The sequence below is a fragment of the Carex rostrata genome, chromosome 12, assembly GCF_964058835.1.
Source record: "Carex rostrata chromosome 12, lpCarRost1.2, whole genome shotgun sequence".
In the NCBI taxonomy this organism is placed as follows: domain Eukaryota; kingdom Viridiplantae; phylum Streptophyta; class Magnoliopsida; order Poales; family Cyperaceae; genus Carex; species Carex rostrata.
In genome coordinates this window covers 139,888-157,535 of record NC_135929.1, presented here as the reverse complement: position 1 = coordinate 157,535, position 17,648 = coordinate 139,888, and the positions used below count along the sequence as shown (strand labels likewise).

Below are 17,648 nucleotides of genomic sequence, written 5' to 3'. Positions count from 1 at the left end.
GAGAAGAAGAAACTACAATGTTCTTTTTCACTATTACTATTGGAGAACAAGTATTAATTAATCTCTCTCCAAATAAGTTTCAATATTAATTTGCATGGATGTACGTACCATATTGTATTGTATTGTATTTTTTATACTATGTTTATTATTTTTTACAGTACCCGGCCGGGAGGATAGGATACGGATTCTCGTCAATGAGACGCCTGCATTTGCATTTCTTGAACAACTAGAATAACTGAATAAGAATAGAATAACATGGGGCTTTAGATCGTTTGATTTTAATCTGACGCTTCTGATTGGGTGAAGCTCAATGAAAATTAAATATTACTGTCATATCTCCAACTTAAACTGTAAAATGAACAAAGCTCTATGCATTCACTTCACACACAATTTCCTGAAATTATATTAGCCATAAAAGAATACAAAAGGACGTGCCCTCGCGCTGCCAAGTGCCTAGCCTGCACATTACATAATAAAGATACATAGCTAGAGTAACATTTATTAATCCTCTTCCTTTTTCAATCTAAATATTTCATTTTATATTCTCGATATTTCCGATCGATCCATTATTAATCCACATATTCGGCATTAATAGTATTCTACACCAACCATTAACGCTTATGGCTCATAACCGAGCCTTAGCTTCATTTATTGGCGCACTCTGCAAAAGATAGTATCACTAGTTAGATTAAACAGAATATACAATAATACAAACTGTCTAATACACAAAAGCAAGCTTCAGAGAGAGAGAGAGAGATTTGTACCAGAGAAATGCCTTTGGCAGCTCTTTCGGCAAGATAAGCGCATGGTTTGAAGAAGTCGCCATACTGCTTTGTCCACTGCTCCAACTTTGAGTGTACATATTTCGCACCAAATGAGTCCGCCCATAACATTACTCCACCCCTATATAAATGTTAAGCTTTGCACTATTTATTGTCTGTATAACCAAACAAATAACAATCTCACATTTTCCTGTCCTTTTCATGACCCCAGTGCGCTTATTTTGGAGCAGTGAATCATGGATTTCTTTTTCTTTTTCTTTTTCTCTTTTTCCCTTGCATCTTTGTCATACTTTTCAGATGAATAACAGGCAGGCAACAACAATAATGTACAAAAAGAAAGGTAAATTGTAATTAGACCTGTAAGGAGGGAACCCCATGCCGAAGATGGAGGCAATGTCAAGGTCTGATGATTTTACTGAAATGCCCTCGGCGAGAACACGACAAGCCTCATTCACCACCGGGAAGAATACCATCTCTACTATATCCTTATCTCCCAACTTCAGTAGCTGCGTTTTCACACTTCATTAGAATAATATCCTCATATGATATTGTCAATGCAAAGTCAATACCATTTTCAATATTAGCATGTTATTCATATGCCTGTATACCTCATTAACTGACAAATGATCATCAGTTAAGCCTCAACATAACTCATGTGATTAAGCATAATTAAACAGAATTGTCCCAGTTAACGCTTTTCTAATGTGCGCTAATAATTAAAGCATTTTGAGAAGGATTGAGAGTGAATTGTACAATTGAGGTATCTTGAGGCCTAATCCTGTGTACATTAACAATATGACTAAAACTAATCAACCCATTCAAACAAGCCACCAAGGCACCAAAGAACAAAAATGTCTTAAACCAGTATAGATACTGCACCACCATGACATATCAGTGTAAAATGTACCAAAATCATATCAAATTCTACAACTTGAAAAATAATTACCGCAGGATCAGGAGTGACACCAGCAATTTCACGAGACTTTTGAATATACTTTGCAATTTCAGGGTCCGGGCTTGCCTTCCTCCTGTTATCATACTTGTAAAAGCCTATTTTACTTGCCTCACCTGCAACACATTAAAGATGATCATTTTACCCCTTGAACTTTATTGACCATCACAAAGTTTAAAGACTTAAATTAGAAGATTGTTTATGGCTTGAAGCCCCTGATTTATCCTGTAATATATTAAATAAAAGGAGTACATTTCATTTATATATAAACAAAACAATAGAAGTACCAGTACGCTTGTCCTCGAGCATTAGTGGTACCAGCATGGATTTGTAAGTTCTTTCTGAAAAGTGCTCTAGGTATTGCATGCCCGTTGCCACTGCAACACCAAATCCCACTAAATCTGCTAACCTATTTAATAGTTGAATTATAAATCCATAGCTCGTGTTATCATCCTTATCACCATCAAAAAAGTAATAAAACAACTACGGTCAAGTTAAATATACAATCTTTTTACAGTTCCTTCCCTTTACATATCTGTTGGACTGTTGGTCATGTCTATTTGAATGAGTACAAGAGTTCATGTAAGAACAAGCATTTCACTGCCCCCCCCCCCCCCCCCCCCCCCCACACACACACAGACAAACAGTGAAAACAACAATAACAAAAAAACAAATTTACCTGAAGGGGCCCATGGGCATCCCAAATTTGGTACATGCACGGTCAATGCGGTACACATCCATGCCGTAGTCCACAAGGAGAAGGGCACTCTGGCTGTATGGGAAGAACATGCGGTTCACAGCAAACCCAGTGCAGTTTCCAACAACTATCGGGGTCTTTTTGATATTTTTCCCAACTTCAAACAGATCCACAATTGTCTGGGGAGATGTATTGTCCGTACGAACAATCTCCAAAAGCGGCATTATGTGAGCCGGGCTGAAGATAAGCAAACATTAGTAATAGTCACGATGGTTTGCTAATGTTATTGCTTTTTGGAACTATATCAAGCATCATACAAAGAATGTATTGGTGATTTCTCGTTTCTTATGTTCTCTATTATTTATTTGTTAACTTTTAAACAAGAAAGCAGGCAGTGAAAGAGAGACCTAAAGAAATGTGCACCAATGATACGATCTTTGGATCTTGTTTTATCGCCGATTAAATTCAGATCAATCGTGGACGTGTTAGTTGCCAGAATACAATGGGGCCCACAATATTTCTCTAAGTCAGAAAATATCTGTTGCTTCAGCGACACATTCTCTATAACCGCCTGAATAAAAACAGTAATAGTTAATATAAAAATTGAATAACTCAAGGAAAGGGGCAAAAACAAAAATACCTACTAAGATTGACCTTCGAAATTATCGGCAGAGAAAAATTGCATTTCTACCTTGGCGAACTCAATTATCATGACCACAAGATATATAAGTTGTAATAGGCGCAAAATATATGTCATATGTCACTTGTAATTAATAGTCATTAAATTGCTTTTTTCCCAGCAACATGGTTGGTCTCAAGCGGGTCTCAAGCAGGTCTCAAGCACGTCCATTACTTGGACATCAATTGAATAGAGTAAAATTGAAGAACAGGAGGAAAAATCTAGAAAGGTATCTACAATGATGTACATGACCTGACAGGAACCATTACAGTACTTGCCTCAATAACTAGGTTGACTTCTTTGAACTTTTCATAATCTAATACACCAGTGAGTAATGAAAGAGTTCTCTCAAATTTCTCCTCTGTCATTTTCCCTTTCTTCACACGGCTTCTTAAGTTGCCTGAAAAAAAAAAAAAAATTAAAGTCATCATTGCTACCACTGAAGGAAGAAAAATTGATAACGAGAATATCTCATACACCTGTTTGAACATGGGAAGCATCATCCCTCAAACTCCTATATTTAATTCTTACGAAAATAAAAAAAGTAAATCTATATGAAAATCACAAGATCCAAATGAATTAAAGGAAGTTCCCATCTGTAGTTCGGATAAACATTCAAAACATACCCCTTGTATGTGAGAGATGCTCCATGCACCCATGTGAGTTATGACAAATGGGAAAAATATTTCACTACTTCCTAACCAAAACATACCCTCTCTTTCTCTCGAATTAATAAAGAGAGTCATGCGACGGAGGTAGTTTAAGCAATGATTGAAGAAAATAAGGAAAGAAGGTATCAGGGATGTTTTTGTCTTTCATAGGTTATCTATTAATCCAAATGTTTACCTTTGATTCGCTCAATCCCAGCCTGTAGAAACTTCTCATTGACTTCTTTCAGAATAACTGGATAATTGCTGAGAAGAAGTGCAGTTGCTATTCCAGATCCCATAAGCCCACCTCCAACAATAGCAACCTTTTGTACTTTTCTCGGTACCAGTCCCAAATCTGTTACTCCAGGTACCTGTTGCATTTAATAAAAAACATGTTCCAGTTTTACATGAAATATATTTCAAAACTATTGTAGCAGTTCCTTCCATCAGGTGTACAGCTTCATTAGTACCAACCAACTAATATTTGCAAGTCTTCCATAAATTGACTTGTATAAATTGGGTAGACTGTCAACCATTGTACAAATACAACCAGAATGGGTTCTGGCAACCTTAAATTAGCATGAAGATTGAACTGAGTACAAGGTTAAAAAACAAACATATTGTTTTTACTACCTTTGATGTTGCACGCTGTGAAAAGAAAACATGAACTAAGGCTTTGCACGTGTCAGAGAAAAGAAGATCTTGAAAAGCATTTGCTTCCTGGGAAAATAGTTTAACACAAAATCAAATTTAGAAAATGATTACAAAATTGATGAAAGGTTTTGAATAAAAATAGATACAAACAAGAATATTTGCCCACACCTGCGGCAACAATTGACACCAACCATCTACTGTTATCTTTCCCATTGTTTATATTATTTAAATTAATATCCCCTACTATCTATCTATCTATCTACCTATATATATATATATATATATATAGGAATATGCTAGCATGCTATGCATAGCATAGAGCCCCTCCATGCAACGGCTCGGATTTCAACTTTTCAAAATCCTAACGGTCGATCCGAACCGTTCATCTTGTTCTCCATATTAATATGTGTTTGGAGACCAAATTTTACATTTTTTGGAATTTTTTTACTATTTCTTTAGATTTATTGAAAATCGCTGTTTTCAGCAAATCTGGACCATAAAAAAACAGCGATTTTCAATAAATCTAAAGAAATAGTAAAAAAATTCCAAAAAATGTAAAATTTGGTCTCCAAACACATATTAATATGGAGAACAAGATGAACGGTTCAGATCGACCGTTAGGATCTTGAAAATTAGAAATCCGAGCCATTGCATGGAGGGGCTCTATGCTATGCATAGCATGCTAGCATATTCCATATATATATATATATATATATATATTCATTGCTGCCTATTTTACTGTCCCTAAATGTGTTTATGCAAGTCTGTAATCCATCTTGTCTTTATGTATCAATATGTTTTATATGGTTCATGCAAAAAGGAGAAAAGAAAAACATCCATGCCTTTTGGAGGCCAACTTTGAGGCCTGTTAATTATGACCTCCTTGACATACATGTGTCTGTAAATCACATGTTTATATAGGTATGTATGGATAAATAATGCCAGAAAAACACACACACACCTTCCAAAGGCCAGCGCGGGGCCCGCTAGCTATTCCCTCCTCAATGACATCAATACAAACGAGAGGATGGTTAAGATTTGCTGCTTGTTTTTTTGCTTGCATCCTTGCAAAGTTTAAAATCTCCCTAGCCTCCCCCAAGGGCTCGAGCTTGTCAGTCTTGTAGAGACTCCTCACCCATGGCCGCCTACACTCGTAAATATCAAGGGCCCACTTTCTGGCAGTACTAACGAGCTCATTTTGTGGTACCAGTGCATCAACTAGTCCTAGTGAATTGGCCTCTTCTGCCTTGATTGGCTTAGATAGCTGTTTATTAATATACAGATGGATGAAATATATGGACAAAAAGAGAGAGTTGTTAAACTACTGCACAAGATTTTTCTCTTTTGAAGGGTTTACTAACCAGCATCATCTCAAGAGCCTTTGTTAAACCAACAAGGCGTGGGAGTCTCTGTGTGCCTAAAACCAAAGACATGCCACATATTAACAATAAGCATTGAACTTAGGAAGGTAACTGTTACTTGCCAGTCTGCCGCGGCATTTACCTGGCAATTCCAAATAGAGTACCTAATTCTAGATTTATTGAATGAATGATTATTTTTAAAATTTTAAGGTCTAGACTTTTCTTACTATTTATAGGTGTCACAAAATGAGAGCATATACCGGTGAAACCTAGTTAACTATTACAGGTCGGGTATAGAAATTGGTGATATCATCTATTGGGGTTCTTGGCACAAGCATGCAGGTATTACAAGTAATGTGTGGTAAAAGATAGGAGAGACCCTCGGAGGAAGTGATTTATTTATTAATTCATATTTGTCAATAAAAAGTGAAAATAATTTTCATGAATAAATTTTAAGATGTTACCTCCGAAGCCGGGAATCACTCCAAGCTGGAGCTCTGGAAGCCCTAGCTGAGCACCTTTTGTCGAAATTCTTGCATGGCATGCCTAATTAAAATACTTCAATCAAATTCTATATTTAAAATCTTATTTTGTCTTTATTAAACAAATGCTCAATTACCCCCCGTTTCTTCACTATTCCCCCTCATTCAATTAAAAGAAATGACAGTAGTTTGTTTCTTTAGCAAAAAGTTGATGTCCTGTGCTTGCGCTGACATATCAGTGTTCTTCATTTCTGAATGGTACAGCACTATGGGTGATATATTAAAAATTTTCAAGGGTATTATGACAAACAGTAGCTAAAATACCATTGCAACTTCTAGGCCACCCCCAAGAGCTAAGCCATCAATAGCTGCAACAGATGGCTTCTTAGCACCTGTTAAAAAAAATAAAACTTTTCAGTTTACACCTTACATTTAACCTTGTCACGGCTTGTAGCAGATGGTCTTGGAGTGTTTTGCATTCCTTTTCAATTTTTGTTAAAGTGGAACTTCTTTTGAGTTAAAAGAGTTATAATACAAGAATCTTTTACACTCCACCTTAAACTTAACAAAATAAAAATAAAATAAAAAATAAACATTATTAGAATTCAGATCATTAAACTCAGGTTAACCAAAAAAAAAAAAATACCCATTTGTTGCATGATGCTTTTATGCATGTAAAAAGAATCAAGAATATAATACTTAAAAATATAACAAAATACCTGTACCACATATATCTTACACCTTTATTTATTAAACCACATATATCACATAATATCATAGTTCTTATTTACAGAGCTTGAATTAAGAAAACATCAATTGTTTTAAAATAATTCTTCAAATGTTGGAAAACTGCAGTTACTAAAAGAAAGTTCAATCAAAGAAGAAAACTTGATACCTTCTAGAGTATCAGTGATAACTTCAATTGATATGAAACCAACCTTTGGCTGCTCTCCTGTTAAAATTAGAAGACTTTTTCTCAAATAAACCCCAAAAAATATTAGAGAAGAAATCCTCTTCTGCCCCTACAAAAGCTCCTCTATAACTTACATTATAGAAAATGATGAACGCATTGTATACCCTAAAACCCATATAAAACATTGCAAACAGCCCTTATGCTCCTTATTTTCTAAAAGATAACCAAGTTGCCTCCCACCCTGCTCTCTCCTTTTCTCCCTCATTTATCCAGAGACAATCACAAAAGAAGGGTACTCGGGGTATGTTATCAAGACAATGAGAAAATCAAAAGTACATCTTTTTAAAGGTGTAGATGACTTTTCCTGTGGTTTCCAGGGTTTTGGGTGATATTTTTATCCTTTATGGGGTACCTATATTTCAGGTTTACTGTAGAAATGTAATTGGCGCTGCCTAAATGTTACCATACTTTTTCCTCCTTGAACATCGCCGAAGGCACTAATATCAAATCCACCAGAAAACTTGCCCTTAGCACCTGATAATATGTTGACATTACATTAGATAAAGAAGTTCAATTGCCAAAAAAGGAAGTTATTAGCACCTATGATACTGCTGACAAACCAGCAACTGGTCAAACTACTGTAATAGATGGAACAACAACTGTAAGGTATGATTTATGTAGCCAATAATTGCAAATTAGTCAAAAAAGAAAAAAAAGTTTCATACAGTATGGACTAGTATACAACATGACCACCGGGTTATATTCCCTAAATTTACAATCAATACCTAATCCCTCTTAAGGTCATGATTGTGCAGTTTAGCATCAAGCAAACCTCAAGTGCAATTAAGCACCAAAAAGACAAAATATTATGGAAAAGTTAACAAGTAGCAGATACTCTGATAGTCAAACTAGTCACCCTACCTTAAAAAAAAAAAAGGGTACCAGTACCAACCAGACTGATATGTTCATCCTTGGTTTTGACAGAGAATAATACAAACTACGCAGCATGAGTACTTTTGGACAAATATTAATCAATACATACTTTCTCAAATTTTTAAGAGTACATATGGTTTTTTCATTGAATAGTAATTTGCTTACCTGTTACAACTATAGCTTTCACATCATTTCTACTAAGTGCTTGTTCATAATTTTCCTTCAAGCTGTATAGCACTGGGACAAAATAAAGAAAACAAAAAAGGCAAATTATATAAAAACTTGATTTAAAGTGTTCAGCATTGTTAAGTTCTTCACTAAATCAATGATTTTCTTATTCTTAGAACCAATATTATATACGTAAATCATGCCCTGAGTTATATGACACTTGGTAAATTTACTACAATTCTAGCATCAAGGGGATGTAAATTGCCCTGAGTTGGAAGCTAATTACCTAATTTGTGAAGAGATAAGTATATCTCATTCTAGTAGAAGCAATTGGGACGAATTAATCATGAAATTAAACAGAATTTATGCGCAGTAAATTGATTTGACTTCGAATTAAAAAGAAGAATTATTGAACTTATTATAACAATGGAGAGAAGAAAAGGGATTAGAAGAAATGGTGGGAGTACCATCAACTGAGAGCGAATTAACAGGTGGGTTGATGATCGTTATAATTGCGACACCATCAGATCCCACCTCGATTGTTGTTCTTCCTTTCGACATTTTTCTCTCTCTATTAATATTAATTTCCCTCTTCCTTTTTCTATATTTGATATTTTAGTTCTCTCTTAGCTCGCTACAAGGCCAGGAGTGTGGAAAGAGACGAAGAAATGTGCGAGCCTTTATTGAAGGGAAATTTACAGATAGCCCCTCGTGACTTTAGAAGTTCACACCATATAGTGTTGTTACTTAAAGATCTATGTACGAAAAAGAAAATAAGTTTGTTAAAAATTAAAGGGCATAAGTGAAAAAGGAGGAGATGGCGTGAGTAAATAGGGAGGTTGGCGGGATGGAGGTGAGCTGACCTTACACATTACTTCTTTTTGTCTGTATTGCAGGAATAGATGTAGATAATTATACAATCCACTTCAAAATATATAGATGTTCATTTCTTATATCCATTGTACAATAATTACATTTAGATAATTGTACTACCTGCTTCAAAATATATATATCTGCTGTTTTGTGGGGGGAAATGAATTGCAGTGGTGCTTTAAAAAAAACAAAAAAAAAAGGAAGAATCACGAGAGCTAGATGCATGTCTGCTACCATATCAAATGCTTATTTACATCTAATTTCCTATCATTTATTTATTTATTTATTTTTCTCTGGGGCATATTATTTTTTTGCAACTCTTCTGTTTGTACTTTTCTTAAGAGAACTTGACACATGTATAGAATAGGACACAAACAGTGTTGTAAATAACGGTATGCGGTTGTCGGACGGATGGAGTAAATTTTACCGTATGGAGCATTGACCAATATTGAGCAATGAATTAAAAATTTTAAATTCAACTGCCCCGTTCATATCTCCAGAAACAGAACTTATCCCTACCTCCGAATCTACGATCCATTTACCCGCATTTCTATGTTTTCTGTTACGAGTTACGACATGATAGTGAGGGAAATTAATCAAATATAGTGTTCTATCGGCGTATATAGAACACGACAAAAAAAAAGGAAAATACTATTAATCAAATTTTGCTGTAACTAAAATTTATAAAAGTAAATAAATTTATATGCATGAAACCCACAGTCATTGTATATACGATGCCAAAAGAAAGATAAATTATCAACTAATATCATAAAATATATATATTGTTGCGTTGTAACTTGTAAGAGATTGGATGGAAATATATTATATATATATATATATATGAGGTGGGCTACGGTGAGTTGCGAAGTAAAGCGATTATTTTACTTTACGGTCATATTTTGTGATTTTAAAGTTCAAAATGTCAATCCGAACCGTTCATCTTGTTCTCCATATTGAAATGTGCTTGGAGACCAAATTTTACATTTTTTTTTAATTTTTTTACTATTTATTAAGTAATTTTTAAAGTCGCTGATCTGATGGTCCAGAAAATTTTACTGTTCACAGCAAAACAACAATTTAAAAAAATGCTTAATAAATAGTAAAAAAATTTCAAAAAATGTAAAATTTGGTCTCCAAGTACATTTCAATATGGATTAAACATCTAACGGTTCGGATCGGTCGTTTGGACTTTCAAAATAAAAATATGGCGTGAAGTAGAAACGTGTTTTACTTCGCAGCTCACCGTAGCCCATCTCATATATATATATATATATATATATATATATTGTCATGTTTGATTGTAAAATAAATGATGGAGTAAATTTTTCAATTTACATTTAAGCATTTAAATGAGAAGTAAATTTGAAGGATTAAGATGCGTAACATTTGAATTTACTCGAAATTTTGAGCTCATAATTCGTGAACAAAATTTTCTATTGCATGCATGTCTAAAAACACATTTTGCTTATGTGGGCTAGGTTCTCTAAACGCATATGTATCTCCTCTATATTATGCATCTTAAATTGAGTAGGCTGTCCTGAAACTCCAACGATCGGGATTGATTTATGTAAAATCGCATCAGATCTGAACCCTCCAGTTAAATAATTTGCCAACTTTGATTAAATACATCATTTATATATGTAGAAGTCTACATTTAGTTCTAATTGAACCCGCTACATGGATAGCCATACGTATCTCCTCTATATTATGCATCTTAAATTGAGTAGGCTGTCCTGAAACTCCAACGATCGGGATTGATTTATGTAAAATCGCATCAGATCTGAACCCTCCAGTTAAATAATTTGCCAACTTTGATTAAATACATCATTTATATATGTAGAAGTCTACATTTAGTTCTAATTGAACCCGCTACATGGATAGCCATACGTATTACCACACTTATTTTCGCTCTGCACCGTTGGATTTGAATCAAAGATCGTGCAGATTAAATTTCTTCACTGAACGCTCAAGCGCTGCGCCTCTCTCCAGCAAATTACGTTTTTGTCCGTCTCCCTCAGTCCCTCACCCCAATCCCTTCTTCCAAAGAAAAAAAGAAAAAAAAACCTAATCGCCTCCTCAGACCCGCCGCCCGCGCCACCCCTCTCCGACACTGTCTCTCGCACCATCTCTCTCGCTCTCTCGCCTCAGAACCCGACCTACCACAGATGTGCCCCGTCGTTTCGCACAGACCCTCGCTCTCAGCCTTCTCCGCCATCTCTCTCTCGCTCTCTCGCCTCAGACCCACGACTACCTATCTCTCTCTCTCCCATCCCTAAAAGCTCTCCGCCATCTCTCTCTCGCTCTCGCCTCAGTTCCGCACCCCTCAGCATCAGCACAAGCATTGATCCTTCGTTGCAAGGTTCTCTCATCAACCTCTTTTCTATCGACTTCAATGTTAAACGAAATTCAGTTTATAGTTGTTTTTTCTGACCAATTTTGCTTTTTGTTTGTTTTTTAGATCAGAAGTGAAGGATACAATCTAAATCGTAGAGTAAAGGCCGACTTGCTCAATGCTCTTCTCCTAGCAGCTCAAAAGACCTGCTGGTAAGGCATCTCAATCATATCTGTATATACTTTTGGTCACTTTTTGTAATTTGAATCCAGCTATATTGGAGTATGTGACATTATTACTGGCACAACATGCAGGTTTCTTTATTTTACATATTCTTAGCAACATATCATTGTTGTTTTTCTCTTGATGAATCATATTAGAAATATATTAAACTGAAAATAACAGAAGTCAAAAATCCCAAAAGGCATGTTAAGTCAGGATTTTTTATGGTACCTGTTCATTAACCACATCTACATGTTAAGTCAGGATAGATGCCTGGCACATATTGGTCTTTACCATCCTAACAACAGCATGTCTTTTGTTTTCTCTTCTTTCTTTATTTATGTCTTGGGAAGAAACACTAATGTAACTTTGTATTTCCATTTTTTTTACTCTTTCAGTATTATGATACCAATCATATCATACATAATATCAATAATTCTCAAACTGGTAAGAAGCTACTGAGAAATGGCCATTTTGTTTTGTTTCCTTTATTTATCCTGCTTTGTATTTGGAGCATTATGTAGTTTTTTGTTTGACTTTTCTCTTAAGAATGTACTGGTATTGGTATGGCAACATTTGGAAGATGTGGTGGTAAGTCTTAAATCTAAATTCAAAATTTGTTTATATAGGATTAAGTACATTCAAAATAAAATGACTAATATATCATGGCTTTGCTTGGGTTAGACTTGAATTGTCTAATTTTGCTTTTGTTTATTTTTACTGGAATTTTGAAAAAAAAGGAATTTTGATAAACCAATCGAGTAATCGAATTATATCAATTGTTTCTTTGATACTTTTACATTTTTAATTTAACAAATGAATTATTATTTATTCTAATCAATTTGTATTGAACAATAGTGCAAAGGGCTTTTTTAAGAACTTGCTATTAATGTATTTCACTTGAATTTAGTACACATGTAGGTAAGAAATCGTTCATTTGTAGTTTGCGAGTAAAGCAACACAGTAACATACATGCTATCCACCTGCTCGCAATTTAATGTGATATACCAGCTTTATTTGTGCTAGACTAACCTTCTACTGGTAAATGAGTAAATTTTCCTTGATCTTAGGTTTACATTTTAATTTTTTTTTATTTGGCTTTAGTACAAAAAATTATGTACATGAAATTCTGAGCTTCTTTCTTTGTGCTTCTGTTTATGTAGATGTGGATTATTTTATAAAAAAGGAAGGCAGGATTGGGAGAATTCATTTTGCGAACTGTAAACAAAGTGGTTAGTTTATTATGCTTCCAACAGGATTGGGAGAATCCATTTTGCGAATTGTACTACATGCTTCGAAATAACTTATGTAGCATCTTTTATGGTAAATCTATGGGTGTTGCGCATTTCTTTGATATATTTGTTTTGTTGCTCTATCTAAATCCCATTTTTTCAATGCAGTATATACTTCTGAATTTGTGGCTCTTTTTGTTGGAGGTAACTTTTCTGGGCATAAATAGTCCTGCAATGCTTATTTTTCAAAATCTACAAACATCATGAGATCCATGCTTAGAAAACATGTGGTTTTTTATTTATTTCTTAATTGTTGTTATTGTTAGTAGTTCTTCACTTATCTTTGATGATAACTCAGTATATATGGTTTTCTGTTTGTTGCAATGTAGCCTCAAGATGCATGTGGATTGGAGAAACTGGCAACCGAGGAATTGCATGTGCAAGCATTACGCTAAGGATTTCGGCATTGAATGCCGTGTCGATCATTTCCATAACATTTACAGCCTGTTCGGCATATGGAAAGGTAAATTCAGTATTTCATGCATATTTTACAGTTGTCATTACAAGTTTCCTGTTTCTAAAATATATATATTCTAAAAGTCCCTCTCTTTTTCTAAAACATTGAAATTTGGGTTTGGATTATAGGTGGAAGGAGAAGGCCCCGGCTGCATTTTGCCGAAAGGCCCTTACCTCAACTGACAAATTTCAAAGTTTTTTATGAAAGATCTAATATAATGGGTTTTGGGATTTATTTTTTTTAATATTGAAAAAGTTGATGTTTGTTTGTTGTAAGTGGTCTTGCTACAGTAAGATATGAGATGACAAGGTAATATAATTATAATCATATTCTATATCTTTTCTTTTCAGTTTTGTTTTATTTTCATCTCAGCAGGTGTTATTATAATCATAATTATTAAGGCCACAAGTTGATTTGTAGATGGAAAGGAACTTGGTATAATTGCTTATTTTTAACAAATAAATACTCTATTTGGAATATGAATCGAAAACTTTGAAATTATGCAGAAAATTGGAATAATTTTTTTCTTCTGACAATGCAATATTTAAACAAATTGAACATTTGCAAAAATTTGGAAACATGTGCATGAAATTAGTAAACTCATCATATTTTATTTAATTTTATAATGTCTTTTTGTAATATGTCCCTGTTGCAACGCACGGGCACGATACTAGTATGAAGGTACTAGTCGTGTATGGCCCACGATAATAATAAGTTGAGAGAAAAAGCCAATTTTTTTTTATAAATAATAATAAGTTGAGAGAAAAAGCCAATTTTTTTATAAATATAAATAATTAAGAAAATAATAACAATGTCAACATTTTTTCTGATTCAGCAGAATTCTGTTGGATTATTCAGCAAATATTATAGGGACCTGTTCGCGTGAAAGCGCAACGCAAGTTTCGGTACGCTTGGGAGCGTACCTTTTAAAACCGCGGTTACACCTTTTGATTAGGGTTGCAAGTGCACAACCCTATCGAGGAGTATAATCGGGTATCGATCCACAGAGACGGTTTCCTTGTCTAGAATCTACTTATCTTGACTAAAGACTAGAAGTGAGAAAGAAGGAGTTTTGGTATTTAATCTTCCTAAATAATCAATTCAAGCAATCAAACAATGCAATAGAATAGTGACTGTGCAAGGAAAGGTATAAACTGTGTTTTGATTTAGGATAAAAGATGCTTCAAGGGTTTCAGACTTCATCTCTGATTTGCCTCTAGTGGTACGGGTCTTACCAAGTTGGTACGGCTAGGCCGCACCAACCTGGTCCGACCAAGCTGTGTGGGGCTTGGTACGGGTAGGCCGCACCACTCTTGTAAGACCCGTACTGATTTATCAGAACAGAGCTTACAAGTTCGAGTTGATGCATTTCTTGCTGGTACCTCGTATTAAACTCTTGAGAAAGGTTCAATTGACCATACCTAAGGTTCCTAAACCTCAACTCTCGTTTGTTGGTTCAAGATCTAGGTTTTGGAGTCAATTCTTCACCTTCTAGGGTTTCTAAACCTCAACTCTCGTGTTTTGGTCCAGATCCTCTAGTTGATTGATTGGAGATCTAAGGTATCCTCTAATCTGTCAATTAGGGGAGAATTCAACCTTTCGGCTTTAATTCGAACAAGTCTACCTAAAGGGATTGGTTCGGTTGAGAGAAGGCAATGGTCACATGACCTTGTTAGGGTTGATCTACCACTATAGGCACACCACATGCAATCACAGCAAGACAAAGCAATCAAGACAAGCAATCAAGACAAGCAAATACACAATCAATACAATCAAAAGAGTTCATACAAGATCCAAATCAAGAAAAGCAACACAAATCAAGAAAATCCATCTACAAACCCTAGAAACAATGATCAACTACTCACAAGTCATAGATCTGTCCAGAAATACAAATAAAGAGATAAAGAGAGGCATGATAGAACTAGATCGAAGATCGGGAGTGGAGAAGGGGTTGATCCGTCGATTTTCGCCTCTTCCTCTTCCTTCTTCTTCTCTCCTTGCTCCTTTGCTCTCTTTCTCTCTTTCTCTGAGTTCTCAATCTGGAATTGAATGGAATTGAATTCTCGAAAATGGAGAGATCCCTCTCTTTAAATAGCCTCTGTCAAGATTTGAATTCTGTCAGGCGGCATCTATGTACGGCCCGCACCAAGGTGGTACGGCTAAGCCGTACAAGATGGGAAAGAGCTGGATCGGCTAAGTCTGGTACGGCCCGTACCAAGCCTGGTAAGGGTCGTACCAGGGAGTCCAAAAACGCCGTTTCTTCGTGTATTTTGCTCCAATCCTGCAGAAAACAAACAAACTCTCAGCAGTACCAAATTCGAAGGATATATCAATGAAATGCACATGATTTTGACAATTTAGAACGTGAATTTGATACGAAATCAAGTCAAATATAGGCTAAATATGCGAGGTATCAGGACCAATTTTGTTGGATAATTAATTCACGGAATTAGTTGTTTCCTCATAACTTTTATATTAAAATATTAGAAACGATTAAGCAATTCAACGATTTCGTTTTAGTTTTTAGTTTTTTTGTTTATATTAAAATATGAATAATTATACTAAGCCCCCCACCCCTGTCCCCCAATTTATCCCCGCACTCTCTCTCTTCCTTAACTGCCATATATCCCCTCCCTAATTTCGTTTTCTTTTATCCCCGCATTAAATTAGACTGTCATTTAATACTAATCCCCGCATTAATTATGCCTTCCTCTAATAACAATTCCCGCATTAATTATTCCTTTAAAAACAATCTCCGCATTAATTATACTGTTATCTAATAACAATCCCCGTTAATAAATGCTTATCTGTTAATTGATGTTCAAAAAAGTATTTATCCTTGTAACATAGACTATTTATCTATGTAACATAGAGTATTTTATCATTATGTCTGAGATTATTTATCATTGATGTTTTACTGAAAGTTGCAAGTATGCTTGAGAAGTATTTATCCATGTAACATAAAGTATTTATACATATAATGTAAAATATTTACTTATGTAACATAAAGTATTTATCATTATGTCTCAGGGTATTTATCATTGGGTGAGGGGATTGTTTATTTAATGGTCTCCAGTTGTGCGGGGACGATTAAAAAAAAAAGAAAATTTTGTGCGGAGACAATTAATGGATTAATTTATTCTTTCATAAATATATATTATTGTATAGGGTTTAATACCTGACAAATTCAAGTTAAATACCCGCAGTTTTTTAAACGCTCATTAATGATTGAGCGGTCCCCCATGTTTAATGGTCCTCAGTTGTGCGGGGACAATTAAAAAAAAAGGAAATTTTGTGCGGGGACAATTAATGGATTGATTTATTCTTTCATAAATAGAGATCATTGCAGAGGGTTTAATACCTGATAAATTCAAGGTAAATACTTTGATGCTTCAAGTTAAATACCCGTAGTTTTTTAAACGCTTATTAATGATTGAGCGGTCCCCCCATGTTTTTTTTGGCAATATCTGCGGGGATAAATGCGGGGTGGAGGCTGCGGGGATTGTTATCAGCGTCCTTAAAATATTAGAAAAATTTTGGTTTAGAGTTTAAAATTGAGACGTTGAATTAATATTTTAATATTAAATTTTCATCGTGAGATTTAGTTTTTTTACCACTAAAATATTAGAAATGTTCATATTTGAAAGGTTGAACCGATTATTTTAATATAAAAGTTATAAAGTCAATTCCGTTGGATAATTTAGCGGAATAGGTTCATGCAATTCCGTTAAATAATTTAGCGGAATTGGCCATGCATTTTGCTGGTTTATTTAGCGGAATTGTTTTTGAAATTTTTCAGAAACTGAGGTCATTTTCTTTAGTTTGATTTATTTTAATGTTATTAATAAAAATTTCTGGAGAAAAAAACAGAAACCAGGCCGTTTCAATAATAAAAAACATAACTGGGTTGGGAGTGTTAAAAGAAAATTCGAGTAAACACAAAGTTTATCCTTTTTACACGAGAACCATTTTTATAAAATGCTAGAAAACTAAGAAAAGACATGAAAATTTAATACAACATCCGTGGCGTCGGTCCTTACTCCTTAGTTACGGGCCTGGTTTATTAACTAATTACGGGCTCATCAGGGCAAACTTTTAGGCCCATCATTGGGGATCCCTGATCTTATCTTCATTTCAACCCTCTCATCTCAACCGTTGAACTAAAACCCTAATCATATATCATACACCTCTTCGATCTCTA

The 17,648-nt window shown here is 34.7% G+C and overlaps 1 protein-coding gene and 1 long non-coding RNA gene across 3 annotated transcripts; one reads left to right on the top strand and one right to left on the bottom strand.

Annotated features, from left to right (window-relative positions):
• Positions 1-379: 379 nt before the first annotated feature.
• On the bottom strand, positions 380-8,939 carry MFP2 (multifunctional protein 2). Its single transcript, XM_078312814.1, has 18 exons — positions 8,739-8,939; positions 8,269-8,340; positions 7,639-7,704; positions 7,153-7,209; positions 6,582-6,649; positions 6,240-6,321; positions 5,776-5,831; positions 5,376-5,678; positions 4,394-4,480; positions 3,957-4,131; positions 3,389-3,510; positions 2,839-3,002; positions 2,414-2,668; positions 2,022-2,143; positions 1,729-1,850; positions 1,140-1,288; positions 765-903; positions 380-661 (listed from the first exon to the last, which is right to left on the bottom strand). The coding sequence occupies exons 1-18, from the start codon at positions 8,830-8,832 to the stop codon at positions 626-628; spliced, it is 2,169 nt and encodes a 722-aa protein (XP_078168940.1). The 5' UTR covers positions 8,833-8,939; the 3' UTR covers positions 380-625.
• A 4,111-nt stretch (positions 8,940-13,050) lies between these two features.
• On the top strand, positions 13,051-13,781 carry LOC144562695 (uncharacterized). Of its 2 annotated transcripts, none has more exons than XR_013514183.1 (3): positions 13,051-13,134; positions 13,320-13,453; positions 13,576-13,781. It is a non-coding gene; the product is annotated as an uncharacterized LOC144562695 (long non-coding RNA). The 2 variants fall into 2 exon arrangements; XR_013514184.1 differs by lacking the exon at positions 13,051-13,134 and adding an exon at positions 13,136-13,217.
• The last annotated feature ends 3,867 nt before the right edge of the window (positions 13,782-17,648 follow it).

Coding starts and splice junctions, on each gene's coding strand:
- MFP2 (XM_078312814.1), bottom strand. CDS start 8,832: ATGTCGAAAGGAAGAACAACAATCGAGGTGGGATCTGATGGTGTCGCA. Junction 7,210..7,638: donor CGATGTTCAAGGAGGAAAAA/GTATGGTAACAT, acceptor TAATTTTAACAG/GAGAGCAGCCAAAGGTTGGT. Junction 1,289..1,728: donor GTGTCACTCCTGATCCTGCG/GTAATTATTTTT, acceptor GTGAAAACGCAG/CTACTGAAGTTGGGAGATAA.